Source organism: Nelusetta ayraudi, unplaced genomic scaffold (genome assembly GCF_046127955.1).
Source record: "Nelusetta ayraudi isolate G7.1 ecotype Tasmania unplaced genomic scaffold, CSIRO-AGI_Nayr_v1 ptg000042l, whole genome shotgun sequence".
Classification (NCBI taxonomy): Eukaryota; Metazoa; Chordata; class Actinopteri; order Tetraodontiformes; family Monacanthidae; genus Nelusetta; species Nelusetta ayraudi.
Genome location: NW_027466092.1, coordinates 15,021,971 through 15,047,310, shown reverse-complemented (window position 1 = coordinate 15,047,310; position 25,340 = coordinate 15,021,971). Strand labels below are relative to the sequence as shown.

The following is a 25,340-nucleotide window of genomic DNA, read 5'->3' as shown; positions in this document are numbered from 1 at the left end:
CTGAACTGTCCCGCAGGATAACAAATGAGACACTGGGAGTCAGAGGAAATTGGTAAGGGCAATATATTTCAAAGAGTCACATCTTGCTTTTGCACTTTTGACTTCTTACTGTATATTATTATACATATTATTTGTATAAGTATTGCAATGGTCAGAACTTGTATTTTGATATTTTCTTAATTTTTTTCTTAATAGCGAAAATGTGCAACATTTATGAGCACCTCTCATCTCTGTTAGTGTTTCAATCAGAGAAGCAATAATATACTGCTTTTTTTATGCTGCCACATTTTAAGCGACAATTTGCATTTCATTTTTTTGTTTTTTGTTTTAGCAATTCTATGTCTTGCAGACCTTAATCATGAAAATGGATTTATGAAATGAACATATCCTAAAATGAATATGCTTTTTTTGTTACAATTGGAAAAAATTAAAACCCTGACTTAGCAAACAGATAACTGCTTTGAACACCTATAGTACTTACACACTCTTAAGCTCCTAAAGTACACTATTGCTACTAAAACTAAAGAAGAGATATAGGGTGGTCTACTGTGACTAATAATAAATCGAGTGATCAAGACAAGATTTTTTTTCAGCCGTTAAAGTTTTAGCTTTTGCAATCTAACTTTCCAAAATGAGAAAATTGTTGCGCTTTTACTCCTTTATACACTTCAAACAAAGTTTTCAACAATCATTGCATTCGTCCCTGCAAGGGAAATGGACTTCACTGGACTTCTGCACCGTAATTTTGCTTTGATTACTTTTAAACAAACAACTAAATTCTCTAACGATTCTTTTCTTTCTCCAACATCAGTGCTTGGACATTGACAGGTGACATTTTCTGATATGATGGTTCTGGCTTTAATTAGTACAGCCTGTATTAGTAATATTATCTGCTCTTTACAGGCTATGCTAATCTATGCCAGAATCAGCAATGCAATGGAAGCTGAAGATGTATGGCCTGTTTTGGATTTTTACCCTTACTCTGCTTGCTGCTTACATCGACCAAAGTCTAACTTCCAGGATGCCTGTTGAATTAACTCTGACCCCAGACTCAATTGCTGCGTCTGCAACTGTATCTTAATTTGAGACTTTTGTTGCAATATTTTTCAAGGCGGATTAGAAATAGAATGAAATTTCAACTGCTACATCATTAATGACATTTGAGCATTTGAGTGAGGTTGAGCAATGTACATAAGCTTAACATTCACAAAACGCTCTAACCTAACCTGGCCAACAAGTGTTGGGTGATGTGAAATCCACCAATCCATTGTCTGTTCTAGTGTGTATACTGCCTTCAAGTGTGTAGGGCACGGGCAAAGCCATTTGAATAGACATTGAAAATTCGTCATGAGTTCAAAATGAGTCGGATGAAACTATGAGAGAGTCATGTTGATTTATCAGTCAACACTGTAATTTTGGTAGATGGTGAACTTTTGAAATGAATTGCATTACTCTCGCAAATAAAATATTCTTTACTGGATGGACAACATTTTTTTAGTATGTAATATGATACAATTTATAGATAAGTGGTCTAGACTTTGACCATTTGTTTTTATGTTCTTGATTAACTCCTGTTTCTTCTAGATGTCCATTGGTCATCATGAGCCTGAAATCCACCTCTGATTCTTTGAACTTTCTTGATTCCAGTTCTACCACAATGCAAGATCAGCTGGAAAACATCACTGCAGCTGAGTCTGTCATTGGTACTGTCTTAGTATCTTGAGAGCACATAAGTTATGCACACGCAAGTCGTGTTGCACTTTTTGAAATATAAACAGGACCCCTTTTATTTGTATTCCTTCCTGCATGATCATTCTTCACTATTTTTGTACCAACCAACAAAAGAGATTGGTCTTTGTCACTTGATTTCATAGCTCTTGTCAATAAATTATCTAAACTGTGCACATCTCTAGGTGGCTCCCACCAGGAACTCACCATATTACCTGCAAATGTTGATGGTTGGAGACTGAATAATGTCAGTATTGTATCAAGACAAGGGGAAAACTCCTCTTATTTAACAGTTAACAGGACACTGATGGTGCCAGCTGTGGACTTTGACCCATTAGGAGGACACACTATCTGGCAGGTAAAAACTAAATCAAGTTTAATGAACATCTTATAGTGACAGACTAATTTTGACTTAGGTTTAGTTTCCAGCGTAATATTGAATTGGCTAGCAAATGGGCATTTAGAAAAATATGTATAGAGCAAATGATAAGTAATAGAATTATAACTCTTTATTAATTAACTTATTTCAAATAACAATTACCATTTAATTATTATTAAGTAAATAATCAAAAAGTATAGTCATAGATGTTTTAAATATTATAGATTAAAATTACTTTTAGCCTTTCTAAAGGCTTTTACTGGGTGGAATTCAGATTGCCTGAAAATATTCAACTGAGCTCTTTGCATGGAATGGAAACAATTTTGATTACAAGTCAGCAATTAATTTTGACTTAAAGTTTTGACGGTAATTGCAAATACTACTGCATACATATACATATCTATATACACATATATATGTGATTGTGTGTGAGTGTATATATATATGTATATATATATATATATATATATATACATATATATATGTATATATATATATATATATATGTATATGTATACACACACCCACACCCACACCCACACACATATATATATATATATATATGTATATGTATATATATATATATATATATATATATATATATATATATATATATATATATACATGTATATACACACACACACACACACACACACACATATGGTCTTTTGCAAAGTAATGTCAAAAACCACCAGAATTCTGGAATGATGTTTACAATCTTACTCTGGGATTGATTGATTGACCTCTCTCTTTCTTCTTCAGGTCATCATAATTGTCTTCCTCACTGGGTCTCTCTCTCTTATGACTGTCGTCGGCAACATCCTGGTGCTGGTCTCATTCAAGATCAACAAGGCGCTGAAAACGGTGAACAACTACTACCTGCTCAGCCTGGCCTTTGCCGACCTCACCATTGGCACATTGTCAATGAACCTGTACACCACCTACATCATCATGGATCAATGGGCTCTGGGGCCGGTGGTCTGTGACTTGTGGCTCGCCATAGACTACGTGGCCAGTAACGCCTCCGTCATGAACCTGCTGGTCATCAGCTTTGACAGGTAGCAACGACCACGTCACGCTTTGCTCCGAGCCATGACTTGTGTTAAGCGGCCGACTTGTCTTCCCTACCTTCTAGGTATTTCTCCGTGACCAGGCCACTGACATACCGCGCCAAGCGCACAACAAAGAGGGCCATGACCATGATCGGATTAGCGTGGTCCATCTCCTTCATCCTCTGGGCTCCGGCCATCTTGTTCTGGCAGTACATCGTGGGCGAGCGTACGGTGCAGCCCAACGAGTGCTACATCCAGTTCTTGTCCGAGCCCATCATCACGTTTTGCACGGCTATTGCCGCGTTCTACTTGCCAGTCACCATCATGACCATCCTGTTTTGGAAGATGTATCAGGAGACAGAGAAGCGGGCCAAGGAGGTGCAAGGCCTCAAGGGATCAGGGGTCGGCAACAAGCAAGGGCAGCCTCAGAATGCTGCCGGTGGAAGCGGAAGAGCTGGCGGTGAGAGCAGAGCGAACAGCCAGAAGGACGTGTCGGCCGTGCAGCGCCAAATGAGCTCTCAAAGCTGCAGCAGCTGCGAACTCAACCAGTCCGTTTCGGAGAAGGCCAGGGACGATGCCGGCGCACTGGGAGGAACGACGGGCAAGGGTAAGTGTAGAGCCCTCTGCCTCCGGTTCTTATCGCTCTTACCTGGTCACCGTGCGAAGAAGTGGTCCGTCAGTGCCACAAACACAACGATGGGGGAGGCAGAACGAAGCAGCTGTGACAGCATCAACAACAACGAGGCGGCCGCTGGAGAACAGTCGGCTTCAGAGGAGGAGCCTGATGCAGGGGCAGGTGTGTCAGCAGCTGAAATTACTCATGAAAGTGCTAATGTTAAAGTTGTTTGTGAGGTGACTAAAATCTATCTATCTATCTATCTATCTAGAGGGCAAGGTATCTAAAAAGGGGAAAAACAACAAGGACCAAACCAACAAAAGCAAACAGGGCTCACAGTCGACCCCCGACCAGTCGCCTGCGGGGGCCGTGAACATGAAGGACACCACGATGGCGAAGCGCTTCGCCCCCAAAGCAAAGAGCGAAATCAGCAAGCGCAAGAACGAAAAGAAGACAAATGACAAGAAAGCGGCGAAGACACTCAGCGCCATTCTGTTTGTCTTCATCACAACATGGCTGCCGTACAACATCATGGTTCTGGTGAACACCTTCTGCGAGGACTGCATACCGGGGACGCTTTGGGCGCTGGGCTATTGGCTGTGTTACGTGAACAGCACAATCAACCCGATGTGCTACGCCCTGTGCAACAAGACCTTCCGGACGACTTTCAGGGACATTCTGATGTGCCAGTGGAACCAGAAGAAGAACAAGCCGCAATTCAATCAGAGAAATGCGGCCGCTTTCAAAAAGAAAGAAGCGGCGTAAATGGAAATGTTTCATGTTTTTCTAAAGCATTTTTTGACTTCTGTATTTAGAGTTCAAATACAGAATCCAAAAAAAAAAAAAAAAAAATTGAGGGAGAGGTCGCATGCTGAAAACAGGCACAGGGGCTACCTGGTTTGTTAGTCTGTCCAACGTTACTTGGACAGCTACTGAGAATTAAGGAGTGATCAGTAATGATGCCGTGTTGTTTGGTTTGGTTTTTGACCCTTTGGGCAGTTGGTGCACATTGCCACCATTTTTGCTGAATAATACACAATATCCTATAAACTAATCACTGGAGTGTTTTTGGTGTGGACACTCACAACGCCAGTGGCATTAATTAAAATGCTCGGTAACTAGACTTTTTTTGCTTGTTGGATGCTCAAAAAGATAATGGAAAACTGATCATTTATACAACATAGAGAGAGGTAATGTTTGGTATCTACACAAATATGTTGTTTTCAAAGTTACTGCGACAGTGGTCGAGTGAGACTTCCCTGGTTTGATTGTCGGTCAGGTCACCAGCCTGAATGGGGCGCTTCTTAAGTGTCCTTCTTGTTTTTGGTCCCCAAGCCTTGATAAATGGAAAAGTTTTGTCAGGAAGGAAACTTGACGTAAAAACCTTTGCAAGGCGAAACTTGGTTCAGTTTAGTGTGGCCGCTACTGCAGGGAGCAGCAGTTTTAAATCATATTTGACAGCCTCAATTTAACCGACAGTGCTTAGGATACATAGGGTAACAGTATTTGTTTCCTTTCCCGTAAAAAGAAACTGAATTAAAAAACAAACAAACCAATGTTCTGATCATAATCATACTGTAAATCTTTACTACTGCTGTACACCGAAACAACTATGACAAGATAGATATTTTTATTTCATTTTGCCAGAGCATTTTGGTTTGTTAATAGGAACAATGTGTACATGATGGTTTCATTTACAATGGAACCAATTTTTATTTTAAACAGGACTTTGAGTAGAATATTTTTGCTGGTCATCGTCATCAGATTATTGCAAGACAGTTTTACACGTTTGAGCTATTTCTTTCTTCTGTAAATATGTACAATTTATTTGGTGCACCTTGGCACACTGCTTTTTGAAATGTGTTTGTTTGTCTGTTGATTTGTATGTATTGGCTGGCTGTTTACCACAGTAACGCACCCATCCTGGTATATTTTAGTTTGGATGGATAGTTTTGGGTGTCATCAGTGTTACATAAGTCTACTAAATAATTCTTTGTCCATGAGTCAAAATACAATTGAAGGACTTTATAAGATGAACGCCTGTGTTCATCTAAGGCCCTGTTGTTTATCTGCTGACACTCCATGTTTTGGTCGTCTGTAGATACAGCTGATGGCCACCAGGTGCAGCACATCCTGGCTGATCAAGGGGACGGCCAATAAATAGGTTTAAGAGTCCTCTCCCTTTTTTTTTCAGCCTCGTACACAGTTTGAGTTGCTGTAACATTCATGTCACGTTTATTGGATCTGTCTGGAGCTTGAATATGGGCTGATTTAAGATGAGCACGCTCTATTTGAACAGTAAAGAAAGAATTTGATTTGCACAAAATGAGCTCTGCTAATATTTAACACCAGCAAAAACGTACACTCTTAGCATCTATTTTAGCTGTCCATAGATACAACTTTGAGGCTGCGTTAATGCATACAATGTGAATACATGTAATATACCCTGCCAAACTACTACTAATATGTTTGTGTGCCATTAAAAGGGAATGATACGTTAATTGTCCTTGGTTTAACCTTTTACCTTTATTTCTCCATGTAAACATCTGTACACAGTAAAGTGTTAACAATTGAGAGAGTTGGAGTTGAGAATTCAATCAATCAATCAATCAACTTTTAATTGTACAGCGCTAAATCACATCCAAAGACGTCTCAAAACGCTTTGTACAATCAGAGAAAAGGGAACCAACTGGGCCCCGAGAGCAGGCAAAATGCGACAGTGGCCAGGAAAAACTCCCCTGTGGGAAGAAACCCAGAGCAGATCCAGACTCCAGAGGGTCGTCATCTGCCTATGACCAGTTGGGGTGAGAAGGAAATACAAAAATTGTAGAGAGAGAGACAGAGACAGAGATAGAGATAGAAGTACCAGAGTGGCAGACAGGCCAGAGTGAGATGCAGGGTTAAAGCTCTCACAATAAACAGTAGATGCAGATATTTAAGAATGAAAAATTAAAATATGTATAAGTGGATTTTTTGTATCACACACATCAAAACATTCTGGAATCTAGGATAAGCCCAAATGTTGAGTGGTGGGGTGGTCCAGCCACTGTCCATGTAGAGCAGGGGTCACCAACGTGGTGCCCCAAGGACCTCATGAGCCCGCAGACCCGTTCGAAAAATTGCACAGCTCGTTGAGCTGTGTCTAAAATTCAATTTTATCCAACCCTGTTAAGTCATTTTTGATAATTATTGAGAACTCGCTTTCACATAGAAGAGTATCATTAATAATAATATATCACTCAGAGAGTTTGTTATTTCAGGAGAATCTAGCAAACTGGTAGCCCTTCATATGGCTCAGGACCCATGAAGTAGCTCTCAATGCCAAAAAAGGTCGGTGACCCCTGATTTAGAGTTTGTTAGTCTGTGTCTGCTGTCCATGTAGAATGCGCTTGATTATGTTTGGGAGGGCAAGAGTCCATAATGGTCCTTGATCTGCCATGAAATCCAGTCCTCGTCCTGATCCTGGTGGCAATCTTGAAGCGATGGCACCAAGACTCCCAGGACCGCACTCTCCAGCTCCGGGCGTCGTGTTCATCACCTGCTGGAGACACACAGAGACGGCAGAGAGCGGCAGTATCATGCAAATAATCGGTAGCGGAATCGAGCAGCAGAATTCATGCTAATATTCTTAAAACTCACTATATTCACCAGTCAACACCTCATTCTTCCCAACCCACTGTCGAGTTTGGCTCTTGTGGATGCTGTAAGAGTGGTAGAATAGTGCCATCAAGTGGCTTTAGGAAACCATTGTCGAATCAGTGATATGGAATACAGCACATAAATAGTAGTACATATTGCTGCAAGTGTTGTGTTTAAATCAGCTAAATTCCCACAGATTCAAACAAGCAATCTTTGCTGCCTGGTAATTGTATATTCTACGTGTCTTAGATAATCAATTACAAGCACTTATTAGATTTTTAACAAACTGACTTTTTTTTGTTTGTTTTGTTGCATCGGGACTGTAGAACCAAGGGCTATAAAATATTTTAACTCATGTTTATGTTTAGCCCATGTATGCATTAGTATGAAGTGAAGTGCATTGATCTCTTCTATACTCTTCAAATATGTGTATAAATACACTGTACATGTGTGTGCTGTGTGTGTGTGTGTGTGTGTGTGTGTGTGTGTGTGTGTGTGTGTGTGTGAGTAGGTGTGTGTGTGTGTGTGTGTGTGTGTGTGTGTGTGTATGTGTGTGTGAGTATATGTGTGTGTGTGTGTACATATAAATATATATATATGTGTATATATATATATGTATATATATATATATATATATATATATATATATATATATATATATATATATATATATATATATATATATATATATATTTTATATTCCTGTATATATATATATGTATACACACACACACACACCCACACACATATGTGTGTGGGTGTGTGTGTGTGTGCGTGTGTATGTGTGTGTGAGTATATGTGTGTGTGTGTGTACATATAAATATATATATATGTGTATGTATATATATATATATATATATATATGTATACACACACACACACACCCACACACATATGTGTGTGGGTGTGTGTGTGTGTGCGTGCGTGTATACATATATATATATATATATATATATATATATAGGGATATAAAATATAGATCAATCAAAGCAAAAAAAAAGCAAAAATAATAAGAAACAAAATTATAATGTATAATATTAGGCTTGTTAAAATTAAAAGGATATAATAGTAAATCATATCAAAATAATGGCATCAGCTGTCTAATAAATATTATAATGAAATAGCAAGCAGCGACATCACAGTTGCTCTCCGTCTTGTGGTTTCTCTGACTACTCTGATTGCACCGCAGCCTCCAGCAGATGGAGAAGAGGAGGCGGGGGGAGGGTAACTCAGAGAGGAAGGGGAGGAGGAATTGAGAGCAGCATCTCTCCGTTGCATCAGCATCAACATCACTGCCACGCGAGCTTTCGTCACTGGACAACAATGAGGACGATTCTCACGAAACGGGGCTGACAAAAACACCAGCAAGCTAATCCCCCCCGCCCTGTCCTTCGGATCCAGCAATTAGCCTGCATCCGTTCAGCCTTTCTTGGGCATCCACGGATCTCTAATAGGCATGGCCTGACAGGAGGGAGGCAGGAGGAAGCCATCATTCGTTCTCCGTCAACATGGGCAACCAGGAGGCGAAGCAAAAGAAGGCTGCAGCAGCAGCAGCAGCAGCGTCGGGTAATGGAAGCTACCCTTCACTGGACGAGGGATGGAGAGAGGCAGGGGGGGACGCGGCAAAGAAGGGAGGAAAGAAACACGGTAAGCACGGAGGCAAAGGAGCAGCCAGCAGTGGAGGAGGCGGAGGGGGTGGGGGTGCTGGAGGTGGAGGAGGAGGAGGGGGGACGCATGGAACAGGACCAGCGCGGAAGAAAAACAAATCGGAGGCCAAGTCGTCTGTTTTCTCCATCCGGAAGAGAAAGGGCAACCTGAAAGGGAGAGGGGATGCGTGCTCCTCGGAGACGGGCTCCAAGGAGGACATCCTGGCCTCGCAGCATGACGAGCTGGACGGCAACAAGACACCTGAGCTGTCCGCAGACGAGCTGGGCCAGTCGGACGTGGAGACCGCTCTTCCGGGCAGCAAGAGGGGGGCGGAGCGGGACCAGGTGTGGGCGGATGGACGCGAGGCGCAGAGGAAGACCTCCAGGGCGGCCACGTCCCCCGCCGAGGACGGGGGTCAGAAGGGGGGCAGCTCGGGGTCGGACACGGACATCTACAGCTTCCACTCGGCGGCCGACCACGAGGACCTGCTAGCCGACATCCAGCTAGCCATACGGCTCCAGCACCAACAGCAGCACGAGGGGCCCAGGGGGAAGGACTCCAGCTGGGCAGGGGAGGGCAGGAAGCAAAGCAATGGGACGGTGAAGCTGACCCCCACTGAGCCCCTCGATTTGACCCCCGAGCTAGAACTGGGCTCCGATGCCTTGTCCTTCCTGGAGACGGCACCCTTGTCTGAATGTGTCAAACACATGGAGCAGCCGGCTGCAGCAGCAGCAGCAGCAGCAGCAGCCGCGCACATCCCCTCGCCGACAGAGCAGCGTGGATCAAGGGAGGGGCAGAGGGAGAGCGAGGAGGCGGAGCCGCCTCAGCTGAGAGAAGCCCCTCTTTGTGCGGCCGCGGGCACAAAAGACCAGCATGCTTGGCTGCAGCAGCGGCCCTCTGACACGGCCGTCGCCATGGCTACCGTTGGGGGGACAGGGGTGGTGGCAGTGGGCCCCGTTGCCATGGCAACCGGCGGTAACAGCCTCCCTGAAGCCCCGGGGGAGGAGGAGGAGGAGGAGTCAGAGGGTGAGAGCCAGCGGGAGGATGGGGAGAAGGAGCTGAGTCACCACGTGCGTCTTGACCCCGCCGAGGAGCCCGCCTCAGGGCCTGGGTCCCAGGAGGCCGACGGCCGGCTGGACCCGTGCACCAGTGCGGAGTCCCTGCAGGACAGCCCCAGCACCGACACCGAGCCCAGCTTCCCTGCGGCAGGCGGCGGGGCCGGCGCCTCAGCCTCCAGTCCGGTCCAGCGCCGGCGCAGGAGCAGCGTGTCGCCGTCGCTGCAGCCCCAGGAGAGCCCCACGCTGGCCAAGCGGCTCCTCCGGTCCAACTACTCGCCCTCCGGCCCCGTGGTCAAGCCCTACCCCCCCATCTTCCCCTCCTACATCAAGACCACCACCAGGCAGCTCAGCTCCCCGGGCCTGTCCCCGGCGCTGTCGCCCTCACACAGCCCCCTGTCCCCACGCAAGGCCCACCACCACCTGCACAGGTACCTGCTGCATAAGATCACTTCTCAACGTCAACATGAGGGTGTAAGCACAAGTGAAGGGTTGCAGGAAAGTCTGTGTTACTTTAGGATGATTGCATTTTTAGTTGAAAATCGCATGCGATTGTCCTTAAGGATATAATGGGTGTAGAGCTAGGGAGCAATCACCATATTGTGATTACTGTTAGTATTATTACTGTTATTACTACTACAATAATTACACTGTATGGCTATATTCTCCCATTACTTCATATTACATTACACTCACACACAGAAGCCCTTTGGTAGTAGGAAAGGACATGAGATTGAAATTGAATAGACCACCATTATAAAACTGCCAAAGATCCATTGGAATCTAGTTCCATAGAGTTTGTACTTTCCATAATATAAGTATCTGCAAAACCAAAGAATGGTAAATGGTAAATGGACTGCACTTATACAGCGCTTTTTCCAGCACCTTCACGGTACCCCAAAGCGCTTTACATTGGCCTCTCATTCACCCATTCACACACACACATCACACACACATCCATGCACCAATAAACTAGTAAGCCTAAACTAGTAATGACACATAGACTTAAAATGAGAAGGCCAGTGTTGTTTTCAACCGCTTGCACAATGTTCTCCACGCAACTGTTGATGGCTGTTTGCTTTGAGGAAACAAAAGTGTTGTCCCTGATTGTGAAATAATCATGATCACGACATTTGGTTTCAATAGAAAGATGTTTCAAATATCCTCTTTCTATTGTTGACAAGACAACAATTATAGCAGTGAGTTTTGGTCAGCAGCTTGTTGACTAGCTAAATGTATTGCTTCCACTGGCTTATTTATTGAATACACTAAGTTCTCCATGTCTACTTAAGTCACAATAACATACAGTATAAACACCTCCAAGGCCTAACAATTAATAATAATAATTTTTTAATCCAGATAATACTTGAACAGTTTGAAACTGAAATGAAATTTCAAACATTTCCCACTACAATATGATTTTGTGATGTAACTTTTTCAACTTTATTTATGTGCGTGTCATTTCATACAACTAAACCAAAACCACACTGGTGCTGTGTGCAGGACAACCGCCCGGAGGCAGCGCTCCAGAAGCCTGGCTGGCTCTCTGAGTCGCTCGGCCGACTGGACCGAGGAGCTGGAGAGGAGGCTGAGAAGCAGAGAGGAGGAGAGAACTCTGGACTCTGGAGGTTCAGGAGAATATCTCATGGGCTACAAAGGAGGTAGCCAACCCATCTGCGCCACCACGAGGTCCTCCTGTGGACAGATTTCTACTTGTGGCTTTCAGAGCATCTTCTCAGGTCAGGAGAAAACAATCACAATCATGAATATCCTATCTGTGTGAAAAAGGCAACAAATACCTTTATTTCGTTGGGGGGTTTTGATCGTCCCCTAAGCAGCGGTCAGTCAGGAGAGGAAATCTAGAAAATATCACCAATTTCATGCTTAACACGCCTCTTCATCCAGAGCTGTGTCCTCGTGAGGAAGCTACTTTGAGCGCTTACAATCGATTGTTTCTTTTCCTGACTCTCTAAGAGCTTCTGCTCGTGGCCTTCTCACTTCTCTGCCAACTGCTCTCAAAGTTTTTCTTTCAGCACCTCATAGCTAAATTGGCTGTGTGTCGGCAAGGATTATTCGGAAAATTTGTGCGGCCAAAATTAAACGTGTAATTTGCTCACACGCACTTCCTTTTTATGCTCTCCCATTGAGAGGACTTTGGATGAAGGTAGAAAACCAAACAGGGTAGGGCAAAAAAGAACAATGGAATACAAATTATTATTATTATTAGTGTTAGTATTGTTATATATGTGTTTTTTGTCTTATTTCCAAACTTCAGTTAAACCAGTTTTTCCCCCCTCTGGGTCTTTAGGGCGAACTCTCCTGGAGAAGCTCTTCATACAGCAGCAGGAGAAGCCCGAGGAGGCTGAGAGACTTTGTTCGAAGATCTTGGCAATGGGACTCTTGCTTCCTTTCACCGACTGTTTCAGAGAGCAGCTCGGAGGCAGCACAACGCACATATCTCCCACAGCGTCATCCAAGTTTGATGTATGTACGCTTTTCTTTTCACTTCCACAACCAGTTAGTTATTGCTATACAGGGTGAGCCCACCCACAGTCCTAAGACATGCATGTGAAGCCAATTAGGAACTCTAAATTGTCCGTAGGTGTGTGTGTGTGTGTGTGTGTGTGTGTGTGTGTGTGTGTGTGTGTGTGTGTGTGTTGTGAGTATAAATGGCTGTTTGTCTTTGTATGTGGCCCTGCGATGAACTGCCAACTTGTCCAGGGTGTCACCCCGTCTTCGCCCCATGACAGCTGGCATGGTCTCCAACAATCCCTCACAACCCTGAAAGCCAGTAAAAATGAATGAGTAAATTATTCAAGTGGACACAGAGGTGTAATGGTCAACTTCCTGTCTGGAGTTTGCATGTTGGTATGTGTCTGCGATGGTTTTCTTCTGGGCCTCGCCTTCGCAAAACAAGATAGTTTGGATAGACTAAGTTGGATGGATGGTGATGATGATGATGATGTCCAAAAGTTGCCAAATGTGAAATGGCAAAGGAATGTTGGCCAACTTAAGAAAGGGATGTAATGGGATTTCATGAATGTCTTATTTCCCCGCCTAAAATCCAGCTAATCTCAAAAGAAAATTCAATTCACATCAGTTTTTTCATGCTAAAAGAGAACTGTCAAGTTTTGTAAGAAGTAATTCACATCCTCTTTCAATCAACTTTTTTTTAAATATATTTTTCATTATTATTATGATTTTCAACCCAGCATGATCAGCTATACACATGGGCTGCAGTCAACCAGCCCACTCACTCTGTGGAACCTCTTGATGGGAGACCGCCAGGGCAGATCAGGGGCCCCTCCACAGCGGCCAGAGCAGCAGAGGACAACAGAGCTACACCCAAATGTACAGATGCAGGTTAGAGCGCAAGATAACCTTAAACCAATGATTGAAACAACTTGTTTGGCTTCTGATAGCTAACAATGTCCATATATTGCTCCTAGAAGGATACTTTTTATGTAATTATTTTTTTTATTTGAGCAGTGCATGCTCTGGTTTTATTTAATATTAATTTTTCTCGTTATTGTGGTTTATTTTGTTTTCCAATACTGCGAATGGGAGTTAATAGTGATGTGGCAATGCATGGATAGTTTGAGCGGCGGTGAAAGATGCCAAGGCTGCAGGATGACAGTGGTGAGAGAAGAACTCATGCTGACTGTTATGTTTCCATTTATTTGAAGGTGTTTTACTATTTCGAGAAGTGCAACAACTGTGCTTTTCTGTCCTGTTTGTCCTCTGTCTCACTTCCTGCACTAACATAAGGGTAGACAGGCTTACAACAACATCTCTTGTTTGTGAACTCGATAGGATTTTATAAGGCAATGCATTGACAAAATCTGACAAGATCTGACATCACCAGTTCTCTGATTCCTATTCAGTTTGTAGTTTTAGTAACTAATTCTTGTGTTTCCTTGTGTTTCTACCTTCATCTCACCACACCACAAGCTGTGTCCACTACAGAGGTCAATCATGGTGAGTGACAAAAATCATGCATTCTTGACTGTAGTGTAAGATTCATAAATATAAACATTTTAAGCAAGACAGTCAGTATATTCGACCATTAATTCCAACATTTCTTCCACTAAGACAGTAGTTGTCAGCCTATCAATATTAACAGATGAATCTTAAAATGCAGAGTTGTGCGTTAGTTGTTGTGGCGTGAACCAAGAAGAAAAAAACGAATTGTTTCGACTGTATTCTATTTAAGATTCTATTTATTTGTAAAGATCTAATGATCTTTACAACTATTAGCAGAGAAAGTGGACCACATTTTCTTACCAAAGAGTAACAAGAATGTCTTTTTGTTTTTAACACACGCAGTGGTTGAAGATGTAGAGCAACAACAACAGAACCAAGAGGTTAGTAAATTTTGTTAATGTGATTTTGATAAGAAAGCCTAATGCTCTCTCTCACACACACACACACACACACACACACACACACACACACACACACACACACACACACACACACACACACACACACACACACACACATAAATAGATGCCTGCCTGAAATCATTTGTGTTACAGTATGACATTTTTATTTATCCTGGGCTCCGGTGGAGCGTCATCACGAGGTCAAATTATACAAAACATCAATAGTCCAGAAAACAGCATATTTATTTTTTTGCCCTCCCCACTCATCAGAAAATGTTGGTAAAGTGAATGTTGCATATTATTTGGCATTTGAGTTTGTCAGCACACCTATCACCACTCTGCACTCTGCCTTTGCCAGAGGTAGGTGTTGTCACAAGAAGCAGTTTTTCCATGGAACAACACTGCTGTTGGGTTGGACACGATCTTGTTATTTGGTGTAAGTGGATTTAGTCTAGTTGTAGAGCTGACGAGGCATCCAGTGCAATAAACTGCTTACAGAAGTGGGTACAAAGATTAAGAAAGACTTGTAAAAAACAAAACAAAAAAAACAAAGAGTAAAACTGTAAGAAAGAAAGAAAGAAAGAAAACTATTTAAGCATTTCTGACACAGTTAAATTACAATGTTTTTAATTACCCTCTATTCTATCTATTTTCTTAGGATGAATGTGTCCTTCCCTCAACCAAACTGAAGGAAAAGCATGTCAACGTCATTCAGCAGCTGGAACAAACCATCGAAGACCTCAGGACTAAGATCGCTGAGCTGGAGCAACAGCCCCCTCTGGTGGAAAAGGACAGTATGACACTCAGCACCTCCACCACGGACATGGACGCGGTGGCTCTTACGCTGGACTGCCTGGAGGCCAAGTCGGTGCAGACCTCCCCCATGGAGGACAGCTTTAAGTTCAAAGTGCCTTGTAACGAGCCGGGTGGAGACAAGCTGGAGCCTCCACCCAGCCAGGAGGGCTTCCTGTGCTCCTGTCAGCTGCAACAGCACTTACCTTCAGTCACGTCTCATCCTTTACATCCTGCTCCACCTTCACTGGGAGATTCCATGTCAGCTCCAGCTCCACCTCCTCCACCACCACCACTCCCGCCCGGTTCAGCGGCTCCTCCACCACCGCCTCTCCCCGGTAGCCTTGCTCCACCTCCACCTCCTCCTCCACCCCCTCCTCTGCCTCCTCCTCTCTCAGGTGGCATGGCACCACCTCCTCCTCCTCCTCTCCCGAACGGCTTTGCAACACCTCCTCCTCCACCACCTCCTCCTCCTCCTCTCCCTGGTGGACTTGCTCTTCCCCCACCTCCTCCTCCTCTCCCAGGCTGTGGTCCTCCTCCTCCTCCTCCTCCACCTCCACCACCGCCAGGTTGTGGTCCTCCACCACCACCACCTCCTCCAGGGATTAGCTGCGTTGCTCCAGCTGTTGCAGGACATTTGGGCTCCCTTCCTCCACCTCTGCCACTGGGCCTGTTCGCTTTGGGTCTGACCCAAGAAAAACCTCCCAGAAAGGCTGTGCTGGAACCTCCAAGACCCATGAAGCCCCTCTATTGGACCAGGATCCAGTTGAACATCAAAAAGTAAAGGCAGCGCAACTCAATAGGTTGAATTGGTGTCGGAAAAGCAGGTCTTGATCGACTATGCCTTGTGTAAACTTTAAGCATATGTATCATGTTGTGATACTTGCAAATTCAGAAAACTGAATGACAAGAGCCAAGTTCGGCCACTTTCAGATCCAAATATTTACCACAGCTATAGATTGACAAAGCACAGTGCGATAATATGAGGACTGTCATGCCCATCTAGCTGTTCATTGCAGATTATGACATCAGATTGCAATTGTCACCAACATCACCTAGGAGATTCTAAACATTTCACTCTAATTGTGTGTGGCAAGCAGTGTCAGTGGTCAGAAATTCAGACTCTTTTAGCCATGGTAGTAATTCAGTCTGCGTAATGTCTGCTTAACAGCTCATTCAAACGTGGGCAAACGGTTTGAGAGCAGCGAGAGGCTATATTTGGATGTGACCAAAATTTTCAGTGGCTCTGTGAATTCAACCAATCTGCATTCTCTTGTTGTTGATTGATTCTTAAACTTAAGAGTTCCATTAGGGCGTAATGCCTGCTGTAATCAAGACAGTTTCCCACTCAGCTTAAATAATGTGCTGAAAAGTCTCAGGTTCGTCTGACCACTAGAGTACTTTCTCATAAAAACGCTTATTATGACTCCAGCAGCTAGGTGAGTCCGATTAAACCAGTGGGTGTTTAGTTTGAGTTAAGAAAGTCTCAATGTGAATCGTTTTTTGTTTTTTTTTTGTTTTTTTTTAATTTGCAGATTAAGAAACTGTCACAAGACAAAAGTTGATACGTCCATTGTGGGTTTTGATTTTTTGTTTTTTTGCTCAATATTTAAAGAAATTAAAATCCACCCACATTTGAAGCTAGGGCAACTGATTACAACGCTTCACAGTAACAAATGTGTTGTGCTTTCTATGTGTCTTAGAGAAGGTTTGTCATCAGTGTGGGAAAATATCGAGGAGCCTGACGTGGACTTTGAGGAGTTTGTCGCGCTGTTCTCCAAGACAGCCGTGAAAGAAAAAAAGCAGCCGCTCTCTGACACCATCACCAAGTCCAAGGCCAAGCAGGTGTGTTCAGATTCTGATATTTGGTGACATTGCTAGAAGCAAGAGTATGTTTGTGTGTACGTAAGCATATGTTATGTGAGGCACAGATTTCCATAGCATGTATGCCAGTGTACAGTGCATTGTACTAAGACTTCACTTTTTTTCATTTTACATTGTCTCTGTTGTTGCTGTTTTAGGTTGTGAAGCTTTTAAGCAACAAGCGCTCCCAAGCAGTGGGAATACTGATGTCTTCGCTGCATCTCGACATGAAAGATATCCACCATGGTGAGCATCATCTCATGTTCATCTGTTGTTATAGTCGTATCCCTTCCATATAAACGTTCATGGATGGGGTTTAATGGACCGTGAAACACAGCAATTCTCAGCAAGTCATTAACGAAGTGGATTACCTCAGAATCCTTCCCTGCACTGATGTTATTCCTTCCTAATGGATTTAACGTATACCTTCACCGTTTTCCATTAGCCGCTTTAGAAATTGTGCGAATCAGTGGCAGGGTAGCATCGCCCAGCCTGGTCACAGGAGTTTGAATGCCTCGTTTTATCCACGGCTGAGTTCTTTTCTGCACATAGAAAGTGTTTAGACTCCAGAAACACAGACAATTTGACGACAAGGCTTTTGCCTTGTCAAGCCACAGGGAAATGAGGTCTAGAGTTTTTGCTCCTCTGTATTATTAGTATTATTTTTTGGCTCATTGAACAAACAAAACACCATCTGCTGTAACTGTGTTGCAGATAAGACATGTAAAGCATCCATGTGTTAATGAAGTTCAGCCTGTAAGTCAAATCCACTGTGACTTTTTTGTTTAAATTCCTCATTGGCTTGGACTGAGAAGTAAAGTTTTGTTTTTCAGAATCATTGCTGACTTAAATTAAGCTACTCACGGACATCTCCGTTACATTATTCGTTCTTTGGAATAATAATGATAAAAAAAAAAAAAACTTACTTTGCTCCGTCTTCACTCTGTGATCTCTCCGTGTCTGTCCTAAAGCCATCCTAAACTTGGACAACACGGTCGTTGACCTGGAAACCCTGCAAGCCCTGTATGAAAATGTGAGTGATACAAGTCTTTGCACTTTGCTTCATTTTTCTAACAGGGATGAATGTTATTACAACGCTATAATATCGATATCACACCTTTTTTTGACTGGAACACTTGTAAAGATTTCACTTTTGGTCATGTTGAAATTCAATCTTCTGGTTCACCAGCTGAAATGGCAACTTAATAGCTGAATTAGGTAAATACATAATGGTCATATTGGTCCACGTCATTTATGTGGCAAGTGCACACACAACTTATTTAAGTCTCTTTTTCGTGTCCCCTTTGCCAAACGTGATCACACTACATTTATACTTAAGGAGTTGTTGTAGCTACAACACAGATGTGTGCGTTTCTTCCTAGAGAGCACAACAAGATGAGCTGGACAAGATCGACAAGCACATCAAGGCCTCGAAGGACAAGGAGAATGCTAAACCTCTGGACAAACCTGAACAGTGAGTCTGTGTTATTCCTCTCATGGGTGAACAACAATGAGTGAGACGCATAGAGAACCTTTAGAGCAGAGGTCACCAACCTGTTGTTGAAACCCTAGAGCTACTTCATGGCAAACTGGATCATATGAAAGGCAAGCAGTCTGCTGCACTCTCCTGAAATAACACATTTTATCAGTTAGCCTTTAGTTATATTTCATTATCAATGACACTGATCTACGTGAAAACAGTGATCCTGTTAAAGAGTCCTAAATAATTATCAGCAATGACTGAACAAGGTTGGATGAAACTGAATTTTAGACGCAGCTCAATGAGTTGTGCTATTTTTAGAACAGGCCTGCGGGCTACTCGTTGGTGACCCCTGCCTTAGATGTTGTTTAGATGCTGGTGTCAGGCGCCAACTGTTGCTGCTTCTGTGTTGCAGGTTCCTCCATCAGCTCTCACTGATTCCAAACTTCTCTGGCAGAGTTTTCTGCATCCTCTTCCAGTCCAGTTATTCTGAGTGCATGTCGTCCCTCACCAGAAAACTGGACACGCTGCACAGGTTATGCAAGGTCAGCTCATCTCTTCAAGCCGAGGCAATGAGACACAATGACCTTGGCCATGTATGGAAAGACTGTTACGATGTATTTTGCTCATTACCATGATAAACATTCTGAGTCAACACCACCAGTTTTAGATATTCTAATATCTGTGTCACTAAAAACTTTTTTTGTTAATTGTCCTGAGAGGTTTTTTCAAACAGAAATCCAACTGTGTTAAGACGTCTGTCTGGTTGAAAGGTCTGACAGTGGTACATGTTGGATGTTTGGAGATGAAGAGATGGAGAGAGATGGTTTGGACGTGTTCAGGGAAGAGACTGAATAATATTTCAGGGGAAGGATGCTGAGGAGATGTATGGATGTAGTGAAGGAGGACATGAAGTTAGTTGGTGCGAGAGGAGAGGATGCAGATTATTACCTCAAGAGTTTCCCTCTCGCCTATGCGTTTCATCACTTGCATCTCTTTCATTTCCCCTGCAGACGCTGCAGGATAGTGAGACGGTGAAGAGGGTTCTGGGTCTGATTTTGGCCTTTGGAAACTTCATGAATGGCGGAAATCGGACGCGGGGCCAAGCGGATGGCTTCAGCCTTGATATCCTGCCCAAACTTAAAGATGTGAAGAGCAGCGTGAGTGAACAGTCTCACACTTTTGAATGAATTGATGATTGATACGCCAGTTCCCAGTTTTTTTTTTCTTTCTTTCAGTCATATTCATTACTCTGTTTGTCACTATACAGGCATATTGTATAAGACAGTTCTGTTTTTTTGTTTTCTTCTGGGGTATATGGCAAATTGGCAAAGAAGTGTTTTGAAAAAAATTAAATCATGCACTCTTAAAGGCAGCCTGCTGCACCAGAAGGATAGAAAGCGTAAACTGTATCACAAATGACATGTTAGTGAGAGCCCATGACCACTTGCAAGGTGACAGCACTGTCATGACAACGGCTTTTTTAATCACCTGAAAGTTGTGTGTATGTGTTTGTTTCTTGGACCAGCCAACAGAGTGAGGACATTACGACCCATCCTGACAACTTCATTGTCAAATTGTACTGTGTGTTCTCTCTCGTAAACTCTCAATGAAACACCACGTCCTTCTTTCTCCCCATGTAGGACAGCATGAAAAGTCTTCTGTCTTACATAGTCGCATATTACCTCAGGCACTTTGATGAGGTGAGCTGTCAACTTGAACATGAACGTGAATTTATTTCAGTATTCCCAACTCACATCAGTCTTCTCTGGAATGACTAACATGCCAACTAACTCTTCTCTAAGGATGCTGGTCGAGAGACATGTTTGTATCCACTGCCTGAGCCACACGACTTGTTCCAGGCTTCACAGATGAAGTTCGAGGACTTTCAGAAAGACCTGGCAAGACTTCGAAAAGACCTGCGAGGTAACAGACGCACAAAAACTACAGAGTTTGCATAACAATTACCATCAATGCAGGCATGGCTGCTGCTCTTGCACCATAATCTTAAAGGTTCAGCGCTGAGTAGTTCTGTAAGGGGTTTTGTCGAATGAATGTTGCTCTTGGGTAATAACATAATGAATATAATGAATAGTTGAATTACATTTCATAACTCACTTAAAGTAAATGGCATATATTTCACATTCTGGTTGTCCTTGACGTAAACCCTGCAGTAATAATTGCATATGTGTCCTTGTATAAAGTGTTGAGCGTTCCTGGCTCCGTTCTAATCTCTCTGGACATTTATTTAACCAGCGTGTACAACAGAAGTTGAAAAGGTTTGCAAGGTGTCAGACGAGGATAATCTGCAACCTTTCAAAGACAAGATGGAAGCTTTTCTAGCTCAAGGTAACTGATAAATCCGCCTCTTTTTGCCTGTTCAGTTCTTATGTAAGGAAAAGCACCAAACGACTTTAGTTTTTCAAACTTGATCCTCTGGCTTTTTAATAGTCAATTTTGAGTGCGTAAAGGTTTTAGTACTTAATCATTACGGCTTTTGTGTTCTTTCAGTGTGTGTTGTGGCGCACTGTTGTGTTTGATTTCACATCAACTCTCTCTCCTCAGGACGTTATCTCCCTCTCTGTCCTCTCCTCTTTCTCCTCCTCCTGCCCTTCCTCCTGCTCCTCCAACCCCTTTCCTCTTTATGCATGTCTTATAAACCATAAACCATTAAAAAATGCCTCAAATTAATGGTTTAGAATAAAAAATAGTCCAGTGTCCATCAACGTCAACTCCTTTATCCGATGCCGCACTGCTAATACAACCATGTTAGACAAAACCAAAATTATCAATTCACTCAAAATACATTTTTTATTGCAATTCATAATTTTGTAGCAGTAATTCCAAAATGAGAGGTATCAGGACAAAGACCAAAAGACAATGTGTTTTCAGTAATCTGGCAACAGAGATTTAAAGGTTGTTTTTTTTTAATTGATAGCAAAACATTAATTAAAAGTGGCATGTGGAATTCAGTTGGCTGAACTGACTCCTTTTAACCTCTTTTCAGCTAAAAGTGAAATGGAGAGCCTTGAGAATCAACTGAGCAGCACACACAAACTGTGAGAACAAACTTCTCTATCTGATTTTTAAAATGTACATATTGCCCAGAGTTTTCTGTTTATTGGTATATTGTTTATATATTTGTATAAATACACATACAGTATTTATATATTTTACAAAACTATATTTGGTCATTGATTCCACACATTAAGCTATTATATATGATAATTCGATTTGATTTTGGTATTAACACACAGCAGTGTGAGATAAGAAGGAAAAAACAACAAGCTGTATTTTTCCTTGTCAGGTTTCTGGAACTCACAGTATTCTACTCAGTAAAAGCCAAAGGAGGAGAAAAGGAGGTTTCACCCAACACTGTCTTCTGCGTCTGGCACGAGTTCTCATCTGACTTCAAGGACACCTGGAAGAAAGAGAACAAAGCTATTCTGAAGGAAAGGTACGGTCCCACATCCTGCCTAACCTGCGTCTGTCTCAAACCTTTTTGACACCCCTGCCAATATTATACTTTCAATTGTGCCACCACTAAATTACATTTTTATTTTTCACTCTGCAGCTTATATTTATTAGACAGAGAGTTGATTGCTTTTGTTTTTAATTGATTTTGCATACATTCAATTAATTGTTGTTTAAGTAATTCCATATGACCAACATATATCCATTAACTGTAAAAATAAATGCAATCTCTGTAAGATTTAAGAAATTACATAATCATATAACATAGCCACCTGAACAATAATTTCTTGCATTTCATCTCACACACATATGCCACTGAAATTGTCTGTTCATCTGTTTTTCATTTAGTTTTTTTTCAGTCAGTTATCTAACTAATGCCATTTTAAATCGCATATGAAAATCCCAATTATTATCTAATTGCCAAGGGTTCTCAAAGTGGTGGTGGGTGCCACAGCAGCAGTCCGTTCTACTCATTAGAGGCTGCAGGTCGACATTTTGGTGTAAGAACAACATTGTTTTGTACGCTCTGCAGGTTAAAAGCAGCAGAGGAGTCGTTCCGACAGGCAAAGGAAAAGTCTGCCTACAGTGTCAAACCCAAACACGCCTCTGGAATAGTAAGTTGATCTTTGACCCTTGATTTTGTGACATAATAAGCACATCCAAGACCAAAGGGCCACTGATTGGAGAAAGATTATGGAAACATAATAATGTCTTTATTAAACAGATTAGTAATGTCTAATATGCTGTTAACCTTACTATCATATAAATGATAGAAACAGTTATTATATTGCAAATGCATTCAGCTAATGGTATTGATACACTGACAGAGTTTAGAAGTGGTATGATGCGATGCTTATGCTTGCAAAAGCCACCATTACTTTCTAATGCTAAAACTGACCAAAACAGATTAGAGATGCATGCAAAATGCCTGGAACACTGAAGGCAGCAACACCCTTTCATCATGTCATAGACAGATTCTGTCATCACACTGTCTTTATGTCCAAAGGGCTTAGAATGGAACAGCTGGAACAGTTTATAGGTGTGAGATATTTAACTTTCGCCCTGTTTCCTTCCCATTAGAAAGCCAAGCTTGGCTTGAAGATTTGACCCAGTGGAGTCAGGAGGCTGGATTCCTCAACGTTGGGCCTCCAAAGTGGCAGATAAGAGAAAAAGGAGGAGATAAGATAATAACGAAGAGGATGTGCAAATAAATAGCTCTCGTATGTGCAGCTGTGACTGCACTCAACACCAAGCTTGAGATTTGGCCTTCTCTCTCAGCCTCCTTGCCTTTGGGTATATATCTGCAGACTAAATTCAACACAATCATTAAATGATGCTGCTATCGGGCCACCAGGCATTAAAAAATAATTCATTTCCTTGATCTACACCTCCTAGACATAGTTTATGTAGAATATATCTGTAAGCATGTATCCATGCAATGTGGAATATGGGCAGAACCCATTTCTGAATTTCTGACAGACATTGTAAAGTCACAACCCACAGTTGCAGTATTTATGGAGCAATAAAATACACTCACTGACCCTTCCCAGCAATGTCTGTTCACAGTTTGTTCCACCAGGGTCAAAAAATGTCAGTTCAATTATCAGTCAAAAATTGGAGTGACAGCTGATGCATCTCTTTGCGGCACATGCAAATTGCCGTGGGCTTCTACCAACAAGGCTGGCACGTTTTCAATAACACCTGTTACACAGTGATACTCATACTGAATTCAGTACCTAATTTTAGTTTACATGTCACATGTAGAATGTATAAACTTGACTGCATCTAGTTTACCACCAGCCATGGCACAAACATTATTAACATTAAGTCTGATGTAATTGAATTCTTGGATAAATACTTCACAAAGTATGTCAAAGGGAATCAACTGTGGTTGAGTGCATCTGCAACAAAGTTGATCAGTCAAATCACAAAAATAAAGGGAAACTTCATCATCATTGCCACAAATTTGCTCAGTTCAATAACAAAGGTATCTAGTATGTTAAAAAGGAATTTAATAAAATCCCAACTCTGCTAATTATTTTCTGCCGTAACTTTTGCTTAATTACAAAACTATTTAACTGTCTTCTTCAAATACCATTACACCTCACCAAATGTAAACGGGTAATGAGACTGAGGTCATAACATCATGCAATAATCTGCAATGGAAATTTGGTCACCATCACATAATCATTCTGATAGTTCATCACTATGAGATTTTAGTTTTTTTAATTCTTTTTTTTTTTTTTTTTGCTCCAGCTAAATGACTAAAAAACCACTTGTAATCTTGTCATAAAAATGCTGCCTTGATACAGGACAGAAATGAATCTGGGTACATATATTTAAGAATGCCAGTGTAAATCAAATTGGGATTCAAATTGATTTTAACATTTTGAAAAGCAAACAAAAGTGTCCAATATCACAATTAGCCTTTCAGAAGAAAATCCAACTCAGCGCGCATCTGTACAGCAGAAAACCTGAATGTCACTGTAAACTTACATATGTAACTCTTATGTATTTCATGAGATGCCATAACATCCCATATCACCTGTGAGTGTGTGTGCGTGTGCACGCGTGTGCCATCTTTGTGGTTGAAAGCCATGTGATAGAAAGTGTGTTGATGCACTGAAGCGTTACCTGAATTTTTGAGAATCTTATTCATTCCTCTATGTAAAATAATAGATTGTTTAAAAAATGTTGGGAGACACAGCTGTGTTTCTTCTCTGATGTCCTCTTCCCTGATCAGCATGGAATCTTCAAAGGGTACTTGAACAGTTTTATGTATACTAAAAACTTATGTATAAATGTATATTAATTGGATGCACGAGGTGTGGGTGCATTGTATTTTATGGAAAATAAAGAGATAATTCTGCCTCATTGTGCTTTTTTCATTGTGTGTGTGTTTTAATGTATCAGTGTATGTTTTTTGCATTTTGAGTTTGACATAATTTCCATAATATATCAACTAAACGCTAAAGTCCTGCTCCTGGTTCCTGAATATGATTTGATCTGGTCATACTGCATATGTCACAGATAGAAATGACCAAGACAAATTGGTAGAATAATTAGCAGGAAGGCACAATTGTTAGTAGTAGAAGCAAAGTTTATATTCTGAATGGACAACCCGGAAATAGAGAACATTGAGGACGTTTTTTATTCTGAGAAAAAACGTGTGTGCCAGGACTGTACCTTGAAGCTATCCTATCTATGACATGATGCTGGAAAGCAAACAT

At 42.0% G+C, this 25,340-nt stretch overlaps 2 protein-coding genes across 2 annotated transcripts; both read left to right on the top strand.

Moving 5' to 3' along the window:
• Nucleotides 1-1,657: 1,657 nt before the first annotated feature.
• chrm3b (cholinergic receptor, muscarinic 3b) lies at nt 1,658-5,873 on the top strand. The gene is made up of 5 exons (XM_076035539.1): nt 1,658-1,703; nt 1,914-2,086; nt 2,870-3,165; nt 3,243-3,985; nt 4,047-5,873. Exons 1-5 carry the CDS (start codon nt 1,658-1,660, stop codon nt 4,538-4,540), a joined length of 1,752 nt encoding a protein of 583 aa, XP_075891654.1. The 3' UTR covers nt 4,541-5,873.
• Nucleotides 5,874-8,681: 2,808 nt separating this feature from the next.
• On the top strand, nt 8,682-24,979 carry fmn2b (formin 2b). The gene is made up of 20 exons (XM_076034807.1): nt 8,682-10,547; nt 11,620-11,855; nt 12,425-12,600; nt 13,329-13,479; nt 14,068-14,094; nt 14,443-14,480; nt 15,160-16,073; nt 16,997-17,138; nt 17,315-17,402; nt 18,128-18,189; nt 18,539-18,630; nt 19,052-19,181; nt 19,650-19,796; nt 20,280-20,339; nt 20,442-20,562; nt 20,893-20,985; nt 21,644-21,695; nt 21,944-22,093; nt 22,643-22,724; nt 23,191-24,979. Exons 1-20 carry the CDS (start codon nt 8,923-8,925, stop codon nt 23,215-23,217), a joined length of 4,413 nt encoding a protein of 1,470 aa, XP_075890922.1. The 5' UTR covers nt 8,682-8,922; the 3' UTR covers nt 23,218-24,979.
• Nucleotides 24,980-25,340: the final 361 nt, after the last annotated feature.